This window comes from Nanorana parkeri, unplaced genomic scaffold, assembly GCF_000935625.1.
Source record: "Nanorana parkeri isolate BGI_ZX_2015 unplaced genomic scaffold, ASM93562v1 scaffold2267, whole genome shotgun sequence".
NCBI lineage: Eukaryota > Metazoa > Chordata > Amphibia > Anura > Dicroglossidae > Nanorana > Nanorana parkeri.
This window is the reverse complement of record NW_017308535.1, coordinates 108,062-120,606: the sequence shown is the minus strand read 5'-3', so window position 1 is coordinate 120,606 and position 12,545 is coordinate 108,062. Positions and strand designations below refer to the sequence as shown.

General features: G+C 43.8%; 1 protein-coding gene across 1 annotated transcript in view; it reads left to right on the top strand.

The window, feature by feature from the left end:
• Positions 1 to 7,042, top strand: part of LOC108801256 (vomeronasal type-2 receptor 26-like) — an 18,761-nt gene extending 11,719 nt beyond the window's left edge. Inside the window, exons 3-6 of the mRNA XM_018573191.1 lie at positions 1,640 to 1,855; positions 2,550 to 2,765; positions 5,344 to 5,467; positions 6,138 to 7,042. Coding sequence (XP_018428693.1) covers positions 1,640 to 1,855; positions 2,550 to 2,765; positions 5,344 to 5,467; positions 6,138 to 7,042 — 1,461 coding nt within the window. The remainder of the gene's footprint in view (positions 1 to 1,639; positions 1,856 to 2,549; positions 2,766 to 5,343; positions 5,468 to 6,137) is intronic.
• Positions 7,043 to 12,545: the final 5,503 nt, after the last annotated feature.

Below are 12,545 nucleotides of genomic sequence, written 5' to 3'. Positions count from 1 at the left end.
AAAAAAAAACACATGTAGGGAAAAACAAGATATTATATTCAACTCGTCTCCAACTTTGTTGGTGCAGGAGGTGACATGATCCTTCCGCCAATGAGATCCCAAGAAATGAATGAACCCTCCAAATCTCAAGAGAGAATGTCAGTGGGATTTGGAGTCTTCTACATTCCTCAGATCTCGCTGGAAGGAATGCAATGTTTTCCCCTCCTAGGTGCTGCGGGCAAAAGCTGGAGAGAGCTAAGTCTACTATATAACTCCCTCCTTAACCCTAATCCTAACATTCATGCTGCTTTTTATAAAGGGGCAACACAGCCCAAGTGGACCTTGAATTTTAAATGCAAGCCCCACTTTGAGTACGCATGAGCAAACATGGTAGATGTCTGGAGAATTAGCACAGCAGAGACATACTATAGGCTGTGACAGAAGTCGGTACAGCTACTGGGGGCAGCACACAGCCACCCGCACACCATGTTGCTGACCAGACACAAGCCCAAAGTTATCTCTATACCACTATGATTACCAAAGTTACAGACATTGAGTCCATCGCCGGTGAGGTGCACTCCTATGTCTGCAGATGTAACTATCACATCCTATTCCCTTACAGCATCCAGTGATACATAAACTAATGTGTACATGAAAATCATGTCCCCCCTTAATCTCCTCACTTCCAGCATGAGCAAATTTAGATTTAGCAACCTTGTCTCATAGCTTTGGTCCTCCCTTTCCTCCTTGCCTCATAGCTTTGGTCCTCCCCTCCTCCTTGTCTCACAGCTTTGGTCCTCCCCTCCTCCTTGTCTCACAGCTTTGGTCCTCCATCACCTTAATTGGTTTAGTTTAGAAGGGCAACTAAATCAATCTGCTTCATCAGCTTCTCTCCAGCGTCTGAAGCTGGAGAGTGACACAAGAATGCGGAAGTGATGTAATATACGTCACTTCCGCATTCTGGCAGCAGAGAGAGGACCGGAGAGAGATCGTGTACCGACCTCCCTCTGATCCCCTCTCAGAGAGGCACTATGCTGGTCCCGGGCTCGCACTGGGCACAGCGGAGCCCGGGACCAGCGTGACAGCAGGAGGGGGGCCACGGAGGGAGGGGGGGGCACGGGCCGGCAGCTCATATAAACACTTGTATGTTAACAGGCATGGGTGTCTGTTTTTAAATTGTCGGTGTTTCCCACTTACACGCGCCGTGGGCTTGGCTGAGCGGACATCTAAAGGCGTAAAGAAGTAAAAGAACGGCCGGCCGGGAGGTAGTTAAAGAGGCTTGTTCCTGGTTCTGTGGAGGCGATGAGGAGGGTCCTCCCTTGGTTGGAGATGAGTAGTTTCGTAGGATATCCCCATTTGTAGGGAACGTTATGCTGGCGCAGTACGTTGGTGATAGGAGCGAGCTTGTGGTGATCTTGGATTGTAGAGTGAGATAAGTCATGCTGATGAAATCTCTTACAATGGATATTGCTCCTTGATGCTAAAAGGTTTTGGTTTCCTGGAGAATCAGAAGGTCCCCTGAGCACCGGCCTGATATCCTGCCTTCGGGTGGCTCCTTTCCCTTGCAGGGCTATTGGATAAGATAAGTCTTCACAATGAATGTCTTCTCCCTGAATCTCTTGTCTGGTCACCGGCTACTTTCTCTTTTCTCATTTAATAGCTTTATTATTGGATGAAAAATCAGAGGAGCTTGAAGGGTGACCTAATGTTTGAGGAAAACATGGAACTCGTCACGTCGTTCAAAATGTTTAGTTGGAGGTCTTTGAACAACGGTTCTCTATTTGTAAGACAAGTCGGCAAAATCGACATAAATGGATCCCAGCAGAGTTTCCTGATCAGGGAAGAGGACATTGTGTGGAAAAGTGGAATCAATAAGGTTAGATACATTGTTTACTTTCCATAAGAATTAAAGTGAGTTTGAAGCCAATTTTTCATCTTTTAGCTTATTTTTAGATTTTCCGTTACTTCCTGTAGACATGAAAAGACGTAAGTGGAACTCTCTTTAAAGTGAGGGAAATCCACTCTTAGACAGTTGTCATCAGCACAGGTATCACATTGGAAGTTTTCTCCTCACCTCATTGTTCCTGGTTCTGTGGAGGCGATGAGGAGGGTCCTCCCTTGGTTGGAGATGAGTAGTTTCGTAGGATATCCCCATTTGTAGGGAACGTTATGCTGGCGCAGTACGTTGGTGATAGGAGCGAGCTTGTGGTGATCTTGGATTGTAGAGTGAGATAAGTCAACATGAAGTGATATACCTTCCCTCATAAAAGTGCCTGGATTCCTAAACCCTTTGCCTGACAATAGCGTGCTTATTATCCCTACAATTCTCCAGAACTGACTAATGCTGAGATGCTGATGAAATCTCTTACAATGGATATTGCTCCTTGATGCTGAAAAGTTTTAGTTTCCTGGAGAAGCAGAAGGTCCCCTGAGCACCGGCCTGATATCCTGCCTTAGGGTGGCTCCTTTCCCTTGCAGGGCTATTGGATAAGATAAGTCTTCACAATGAATGTCTTCTCCCTGAATCTCTTGTCTGGTCACCGGCTACTTTCTCTTTTCTCATTTAATAGCTTTATTATTGGATGAAAAATCAGAGGAGCTTGAAGGGTGACCTAATGTTTGAGGAAAACATGGAACTCGTCACGTCGTTCAAAATGTTTAGTTGGAGGTCTTTGAACAACGGTTCTCTATTTGTAAGACAAGTCGGCAAAATCGACATAAATGGATCCCAGCAGAGTTTCCTGATCAGGGAAGAGGACATTGTGTGGAAAAGTGGAATCAATAAGGTTAGATACATTGTTTACTTTCCATAAGAATTAAAGTGAGTTTGAAGCCAATTTTTCATCTTTTAGCTTATTTTTAGATTTTCCGTTACTTCCTGTAGACATGAAAAGACGTAAGTGGAACTCTCTTTAAAGTGAGGGAAATCCACTCTTAGACAGTTGTCATCAGCACAGGTATCACATTGGAAGTTTTCTCCTCACCTCATGTTACAATCACCAATGATAATTTGGGTTTCTCATTCTAATTCTTTTCTACTCTATCCTAAATTACATAATTAGGTTTAAGTTTAGATACACTTTAGCTGTTATTACACTGAGATAAGATAACCAGTCACATTAGGTGAAGGAGGCCAATAATAATCCTAAATTCTAACCCTAACTCCACTAGAAAAAGACTTCTTAGAACACAAATACAATGGTCTATTCCTCATGAAGTCACATGGGGCAGAGCTATGCGGATCATTCCTTTATTATTATGAATAAAGAGTCATTGCTTGTAGGCTTGTCTGAAGAGGTGGGTTGGTTTTGAGGGTACTTTTATATGGTTCGAGGGCTGAATGGAATGCAGGAAGGTGATCGAGGAAAGGGAGACACTTGTGAGAAGTCTTGGATAAATGGGTGTGAGGAAGGGACCAGAATGGTGGAGAGGGTCATGTGTAGGGATGAGAGGAATTAAAAGTTTCCCAAAATTTTGCTGAAAATTGGGATTCAGGAAAATGGTACAACTTTGTCAAAATGCATTAGAATACTTGGGGAAAGGTAAATGAAGGTGTTTTTAAAGGTGTAGTAGGCTTTAAATGGCTCCTGAGGGATACAGAAGCTCCTTCCAACTATCCCAGCCCCTCAGGAGGAGAGAGAAGAGAGAATAGAGGAGGATGAGATGTGAAGAATCGACTGCATTGGTCTAGTTGCTGGTAGACCACACACAATGATATAACTATAACTATTTATTCCAAAATGATGTAAGCAATCACATGTAAAAACTTATTGTCATTATAAGTTATTACTAAGACGTCATCTGGAATATGCAGTTCAGTTTTTGGCACCAGTTTACAATATGGATGTTGTGGAACTGGAGAGAGTTTAGAGAAGGACAACTAAACTGATACAAGGCCATGGAGGAGCTCCAGTATGAGGAGAGATTAGGTGAGCTGAATTTGTTTTCTCCTGAGAAGAGGTGAATAATGGGGATATGATCACCGTGTGTAAGTACATACATGCTCCATATAGTGATCTAACAAAGGGTCATTGCAGAGGACAAGATGGGACCTCTTTGTGTCTGCAGGAAAAGAGGTTTGACCTCTATATACAAAAATGTTTCTTAATAGTAAGAGATGTGAACATGTGGAATTGACTCCCTCAGAGACTAGCCAGCTTAGTTAGTTGTTTCTAAAGATCGGGAGTATAACTGGATATGAATGTTTTATTGGTTATAACACCAGAGATGGTTGATCCAGGGAGGATCTGAATGTCTTATGTGATCGGGAAGGATTTTTTCCCCCTGTTGGAACCAAGTGAACCGTGCTTTATAAGGCTTTGTGACTTCCTTTGGCTCAACTTTGGGTAACAGCAGGCTGAGTGTTCTGTATCTAGAGGTTTCCTATCAATTATTATTTGTTTCTCTATTGGTCGGACTCGATGGATTTGTGTCTTTTTTTCAACCTGATTGACTATGTAAGGTGATGCTGCCCCGTGCACCTATCTATTGGGGGGTGATTCTGGATCCTATTGGCCTGCACACCCTTACCTGATTGGTTATCTAATCTTCTTTTCCCCAAAGCTGGACCTGATAGAAGCCATATTACCATAGCTTGCCTTGAAGACGGCCAGAAAGACTGAAATATCTGTCTGTAACATGTATGAATTGACTGTCATTGTAGTCCGTGTTGCTGCTATATAGCAGCAGTTCTACATGTCCTGTGAGGAATGTGTTGTCACTGAATGAGGAATAAAGCCATTGCATAGAGATTTACCGTTTGTTGTATGAAGGAAACACTGGCGTATTATGTCTCAGTCTCAGATTAATAGAGCAACACATGGACAATAATTATTTCAGTGATTGTGCTATTTATGCCAAGAGAAAGCCGACGTCCACTAATGTCATGAAAATAAATGAATTATTATAAACACATTTAGAGGTGAAATGTAATTTCTTTTATTTATATAATTGATAAATAATCTCACTATACCAACATAATCCGTCTAGCCTGGTGGCTGGTATCTATGTGCTGTAACCAGTGGCGTACCTAGAGTGGGTTGGTGGGAACAGCCACTGACCAGGTGCCATCTGAATGCAGTCATTGTCACCCAACAATTCCTGTATACTTCCGGCACTGCAGTCACCCAGCAAAGGTTTAGATGACCCCATTATAGCTTATGACACATGTGTAAAGACTAAAAAGCATCTGCAAAGAATTTAACACAAAAATTACATTTCATGGTTCCACAATCCTCTTAACACAAGGTATCTACCGTAGGTCTGTTTGTTTCTCTGGTGTGACTGTAAACATTGTTCAGGTAGGAGCGCAGAGAAAAGTAGGCACAGCATGTAAATCTCTGTTGGTTCTTTCCCTACTTGTAGGTTCCGAAGTCTCAATGTTCAGAGAACTGTTTGCCAGGAACCAGGAAAGTCCCGAGGTCCATAATCCACTCCTGCTGCTATGACTGTGTCCAGTGCTCGGAGGGGGAGATATCCAATGTCAGCGGTATATGGACATTTATACTATCACAGATGATGTTTCTTCCATACATGTCTATAATGAATAATCATTGATCAGATATTTAATGGGAAACACCATTTACAATGCAGTGATCGGTGTCTCTACTTGTGCTCTGGATGTTCTCTGTGTACTTTGAGGACCACTCCAACTTCCAGCATAATGAAGCTTTCCCCACGTTTGATTGGTAGAATTATTGGAAATCTTTTCTTAGTTTCTCAGTTTGAGAGCTGATGGAGGTCTCAGTCCCGGAAGAGTTCATTCCACAACTTATTCAGCCCCCTGAGTCCTTGTTCTTGTGATTTTGAGCTCCGGTTGTTGGTTTTTATAATTCGATTAGCAAAGTCATATTTCAGAACTTAAAGAATCTATTATATAAAATATATCTAAATAATGTACTTCTATGTCAGAGCAACTTCCAAAACCAGAGACTATCAGCAGATACTAAGGATGTCATCATCTAGCCTACAAGGCAATAATATTTCCCCCGGACACTTCTTCTTACACACTGATGAAACATTCATTATGTACGAAGATATTTATGCTGAAAATCAATTGATATTTATTATTAACTCCATACAAACAGCTGATAAACCGGCATTCTAAAGATTCATATGAACTATACATCATTTATTATTTCTCCTGTTTTATCTTCCAGACAGTGAAAACTGCCAGCAATGCAGATATGATGAATGGCCCAATGAGAAGAAGGATCGGTGTGTCCTGAAACTGCTGGATTTCCTGTCTTACTCTGACCTTATAGGAGTGATCTTTGCCTCGTCCTCCTCCATTCTGTGCGCTATGACTGGACTGATATTATTGGTTGTTATCTCACACCAAGACACGGCCATTGTAAAAGCCAACAACAGGAACCTGAGCTTCACCCTTCTGGTCTCCATCATGCTGAGCTGCCTCTGTGTATTCTTCTTCCTCGGACGTCCTGGTGACATCACCTGCTTGTTACGCCAAATCTCATTCGGAATCCTCTTCACGATTGCCATCTCTTGTGTCCTTGGGAAAACCATCATGGTTTGTGCCGCGTTTAAGGCCACCAAACCTGGCAGTCTGTGGAAACACTGGATCGGGCCAAAACTTTCTACCTGTATAGTCATCTTATGTTCCTCCATTCAAGTTATAATCTCTATCATCTGGTTGTCTATCTCTCCTCCCTTCCAGGATCTGGACACCAATTCTTATCAGGACCAGATCATTGTTCGGTGTAATGAAGGGTCAGTTATGGGGTTTTATTCTGTTCTTGGTTACATGGGGTTTCTGGCAGCTGTGAGTTTTGTTCTGGCTTTCATAGTGAGGACATTACCGGACAGTTTTAATGAGGCCAAGTACATCACCTTCAGCATGCTGGTGTTCTGCAGCGTGTGGATTGCCATGATCCCGGCCTATCTGAGCACCAGAGGGAAGTACATGGTGGCTGTGGAGATCTTCGCCATACTGAGCTCCAGTGCCGGAGTCTTAGGGTGCATATTCCTTCCGAAATGTTACATCATCTTATGGAGACCGGAACTGAACTCTAAAACGTATTTAATGGAGAGACGATCGCAATAAATTGTCCCATCATTCATTGATATCTGATTATATATACTAAACATTTTTCTACACTAATTATTGTATATTTGATGGCGCTGTCAGGTCAGTCATAGGACGGAGCATGTTTTCTTTTATATGATAGGTTTTCTTTATCTTCAAAAATTAAAATATGAATGAAAAACAAATAGTTACCTGTGTTAAATGTGGCTAAAAAAATTCAGAGAAACAAAATGAAAAGTTTACACGTGCGGGGGGAGGAGTCAGCTGTCAGAGAAGATCAAGCTCTCCTCCCAGCACCGCTTGCTCAGCCTCCTGTGACAGATCAGGAGAGCGGCGGTGTGGGACAGTTCTCACAGGAGGGCAGGCCGGCGGTGCAGGGGGAGGAGTCAGCTGTCAGAGAAGATCAAGCTCTCCTCCCAGCACCGCTTGCTCAGCCTCCTGTGACAGATCAGGAGAGCGGCGGTGTGGGACAGTTCTCACAGGAGGGCAGGCCGGCGGTGCAGGGGGAGGAGTCAGCTGTCAGAGAAGATCAAGCTCTCCTCCCAGCACCGCTTGCTCAGCCTCCTGTGACAGATCAGGAGAGCGGCGGTGTGGGACAGTTCTCACAGGAGGGCAGGCCGGCGGTGCAGGGGGAGGAGTCAGCTGTCAGAGAAGATCAAGATCTCCTCCCCGCACCGCTTGCTCAGCCTCCTGTGACCGCGAGTGAGGATGGAGAGCGGGTACTAGCAGTCAGTGATTAGTGACCGCTAAGTGTTTGTAAGAAATGGAGGTTTTGACATTTTCATTTGGGTGCACCTCTCCTTCTTGTCTATTGAAAGAAAATGTCAAAGAAACAAAAGAGGAAAATGAAAAGAGATTAACAACAGAGGGTTCTAAACCTTGAGATGACTGGAACCCCTACAAAAAGAAAATGAGACAACTGAAGAGGAAGTTTTGGGTCCTTGTACCGGTCTAATCGTGAAAATAAAACAACTCCCTCTTCTGCAGGATATCCGATTATTTGTGAATCTGGAGGAGGAAGAGCTCCTCCTATTGGATAAAACAAACGGCTTGATGAGGATTAGAAATAATGTATCTAGTAATGAAGGAAGGACGTTAAGGGATCTTAAATCCAATCCTAATACAGGAATCACGCCTGCAGCTAATGGTGGGAATGTAGTCCCGATGGATAGAGAGAAATATTTCATTATGTGTTGTGGCAATGCCATGCAAGATGCTGGTGACACAGGCACCCAGGACTCTCAGCCAGAGAGGTTCCAGAATACTAATAGATTTGCCGGGAAGAAGCCGGCCTTTCAGTTTCTTCCAGTTTTTCGGATTGTAGCCGGGATCTGGATCTCTGGAGATTTCTGGAGAGTTCAGGGTGGGATGAAATCTCCAGTCCTGGGGTCAGGTGTTGCCAGTCATCAGGTGGCTGAGAGCAGCCTCATTAAGAGCTCAGACCAGAGCTCAATGGAGGAGTTGGTGTGGGTTGGAGGCACATGAGGGCTCTACTGCTGGGAAGAGGGACAGGTTGTGTCCAGAAGTCAGGCGGACTCCACCCGGAAGCCAGAGTGGAGGCCAGGAGGCTGTGTGTGTGCTGGAGGCACCAGGGAATCAAACAAGGAGGCTCAGTGAGCCTGGGACACACCGGGGATGTGTGGAAGCGTTACATGGAGTATATGTGACAATGCTGAGTTGGTGAGACATTGTTATACAGTTATTGACTCCTTGCTGAAATATAAGCAGACTCCATGTTGTATTGCCGACGAAAAGCTCGTTTCTGTTCTGGAAGCAATAAAAAAACGGTCTTTTTTATGTTACAATGGCTTCAAGACTGCTCCTTAAGTGCTCGCCATTTGTGCCAACTTCCCCAAACAGCACAGTGTGTATTGCTGTAACTAAATACTGTACATTTTTGTATATTACAGAAAGATCCTAAAAAAATGAACAAAGCAACTAAAAACGGCTTTATATCAGAATCCAACAATTGTGACATTTTACACCTAAAAATCAGGGAACATCACCAGGACGTCCTCTTGTGTTCGGGGAATCAAAATCTTACAGAAAGCATTAGTATGGAGACACAATTCTGAGATCATCCATGAAAACCTTCCCACACGGAAGACTCCAGGAATTCTATAACACGATTGAAGGATTTACCTTCTGGGGAGAAGAATCTGCGAGCAAGTCTAGATATCGATGCATTTTATAGGAACATTGAGCACAATCTCAGATTAGAAGTCTGTGCGTCACTTTGTTTAGAAAAAGAGGTTTTCATATTCAATAAAATCCTAAGCTCTTCCTGGAATGATGACATTTTGTCCTCAGACATAATTATTTACTTTTCATGGATGTCGTATAGAAAGAGCAAAAGGCACCGCAATGGGGACTTACTATGGCCCGCCCTTTGCAATGTATTTTTAGGTCGATGGGAAGAAAATGTGTTGTTTGAGGAGGAGTTGAGTGATTCTATAATGTATACACTGAGTGGCCAGATTATTATGACCCCCACCTCCCCCCATCAGTACTTCGTTGGGCCGCCTGGTGACTCCACGAGATGGTGAAAGGTGATGCGAGGAATGTGACACGGCACTGTCGCCCTTCTGTTGCCTTGTACCAGTGTTGCCCCTCCCCCGTTCTGCCCCAACATTGACTAGTCGCTGACGGCCACAATTCGCACGTTCAGACCCAGATTTTCGGCTGACAGTCCGGTCTTTAAACACTTTAACAATGAGCTGCTCTTGGTCATAATAATCCGGCCACTCAGTGTATATAATAATCCGGCCACTCGGTGTATATAATAATCCGGCCACTCTGTGTATATCAGTATGGGTGCGTTACATTGATGATATATTTTTGGCGTGGGAGGAAAAAAGGGAGAAATGAGAAGAATTTGGAAGAACATTAAATAACAACAATATAAGGATGTCCTCCACATATGAGATGCAGAAAGAAAAAGGGAACTGTTTGGATCAAGTGATACAGATTGGAGTTTAAGTGATAACCGTTATTGGCTAACTGACGTTATTATAGGCCACATGCCTTTTAACATTGGGAGGGTATCTTGCAGCTATTTGTCCCCATGGTGAGGGAACAAGGGGCTTATTTATACATCCTGACCCCAAATGGAGGTGGGGGGATTATGAGGGAGACCTTTTGGAACCTGGGCACACTAATATAATGAGCACCCCTGACTCTCTAGTAATAGCACTTATTTGCTTTTGTAGGGAGGCTTCTTTAGGTGGGCTGCTCGCGAATCAATGTCCCTACTCTGGGGTATTAGATGGAGGACAAATATTGCCTTTGACACTTTGCTGTTGACTCTGAGTGGTAACTTCTGAAATGGGAAGTTTTTTCCACCTAAATGGATAAAGAGTCCATAGCCTTGTACATTGTATAAAGGGAAAGGATAACCCATGGCTATAATGTCCCTCACTTGGGGGCCTCAGCTCTCAGAAGGGGTAGAAGGTGTCATCACGCTGCCCTGTCATAGAAGCTGTAGATAACTGCAAAAACTCACTGCCCATCCAACTTACCATCTTCAGACCAGATTTCTGTGCACAACACAAATGACACCTTCATTATCTGCTGCTGATGCCCACAGAGCCCAGTCCTTTTCTGATCATAAGTTCTCCATCATATTCTGCAGTAACGGTGAGAAAGGGATGGGGGCAGAGGACATTTAGTAGGAGCGCAGCACCTCATCTTCTATATATTAGTAGAAAGTTATGACAATAAGTTCAACTGAGACAATATAGAGAATGCCATTGTTGTACGCCCCTTTGAAAGATGCCAGTTTTTTGGCTGCCGTGCTGATCCAACAGCTTCAATATTCTCAGTCGGAGAGGAGATTGCTATGGTCACACCGTCAGAAAGCGGCTGATCTCCTGTCCAACTGACACGCCAGCAGTGACGCAGTTGAGGACAATGATGACAGATTACTTTATGTCCTTTAGACTTAAACTCAGACCATATGGACAGAATGTAAAACTGCATACCCCCTGGTCTATGGAGCAACAGACACACTGTTTATATTAATAAAACAGATGGCTCCATGTTAGTAACACTTTTGGACTCTTTCTATAAAGTCAAAATGGTGAATTTATTTCGGGCTTATGAAATAAAAGCCAAATAAGGACATTATGGAACCAGAATCTGTGCCCAACTTTGGAAAAATTCACTAAGCAGATGGCTCCACGTCCGCTCCCAAGTATGAGGTCACTGTCTACTCCTCACTTCATTGTCAGACCCCCCCAGCTGGGCTTCCTGTGACCCCGACAGCACTGACAAGAGCAGCAGAGCCATCAGCAATATCAGCCGTCACGGCAGTTTTCAAAGCCACCATGTCACATTGAGGAACCTTCCAGTGTCAGGAGAAGGTGGTCAGATAGTACATGACCTGCTGATGGCCCTCGATAGACTAAGCCATGGCTCCTGAGCTGCTGGGTGTGTATACTGGACCAGTGGCCTAAGATGCCGTTGGCTTAGTCTGACATCTACTTGTCCACCCAAAACTGTTAGAGTAGAAAAAGACTTTCACACAGCAGGTGATGTTATCACCCCAAGATGGAAACGTTGACCACTGCAAGAGTAGAGAACTCATTGTTATCAAATGTTTGAATAAGTTTCAGTTTTCAGCATCCTCAGATCCTTCAGATACAATAAAATGGGTCCGTTGTATAAAATGTGAATTATGTATTACTGATTTGAAGCTCAAAAAAACCCTTTTCTTGAGCTTCACCTTGTACAGCCAAACCAGCTGCTTCTGCCGGCACCTTGGCATCGCTTCACATCAACAATTATTTTGTGTTGTGTTTCTGTTTTTTGTTCCTTACACCCGCTGTGCAATATACAGGCAAGACGTCCGCAGCAGTACAGACCTCTCCCCTCCAATATCTGATGTCTGGACACCTTGTTAGCACTGTGTTCAGGTCAGAAGAGGGAAGATGTGTGTCCAGACTTCCCAGGAATCATTTGTTATCTCACACCCGTCACATACACACACTTCTAAGTCTCGGCCTTTTCTACATTTACCTTCAGAATAATTAATTCCAACTAAAAGTGATTTTGCAGTTTTTGGCATTGTCATAGTAAGACTTGACATTAATAAAGTGACATTATTCTGATAGTGTGTGCTCTGATAGTATGTGTGTGCTCTGATAGTATGTGTGTGATCTGATAGTGTGTGTGCCCTGATAGTGTGTGTGCCCTGATAGTGTGTGTGCCCTGATAGTGTGTGTGTGCTCTGATAGTGTGTGTGTGCTCTGCTAGTGTGTGTGCCCTGATAGTGTGTGTGTGCTCTGATAGTGTATGTGCTCTGACTGTGTGTGTGCCCTGATAGTGTGTGTGCCCTGATAGTGTGTGTGCTGTGACTGTGTGTAGTTAGTCTACAGACTTCACAAATCTAGAGGAAGTGGTGACAGGGATGAGTGAATATGTCCGGGTCTAATTGGTCTAATTGGTGGGGAGTTTGTTGAATCCTGTATTTTAGGCTAATAGTCGAGCTATTGTCAATAAAGGGAATGGAGGGGGGGGGGGG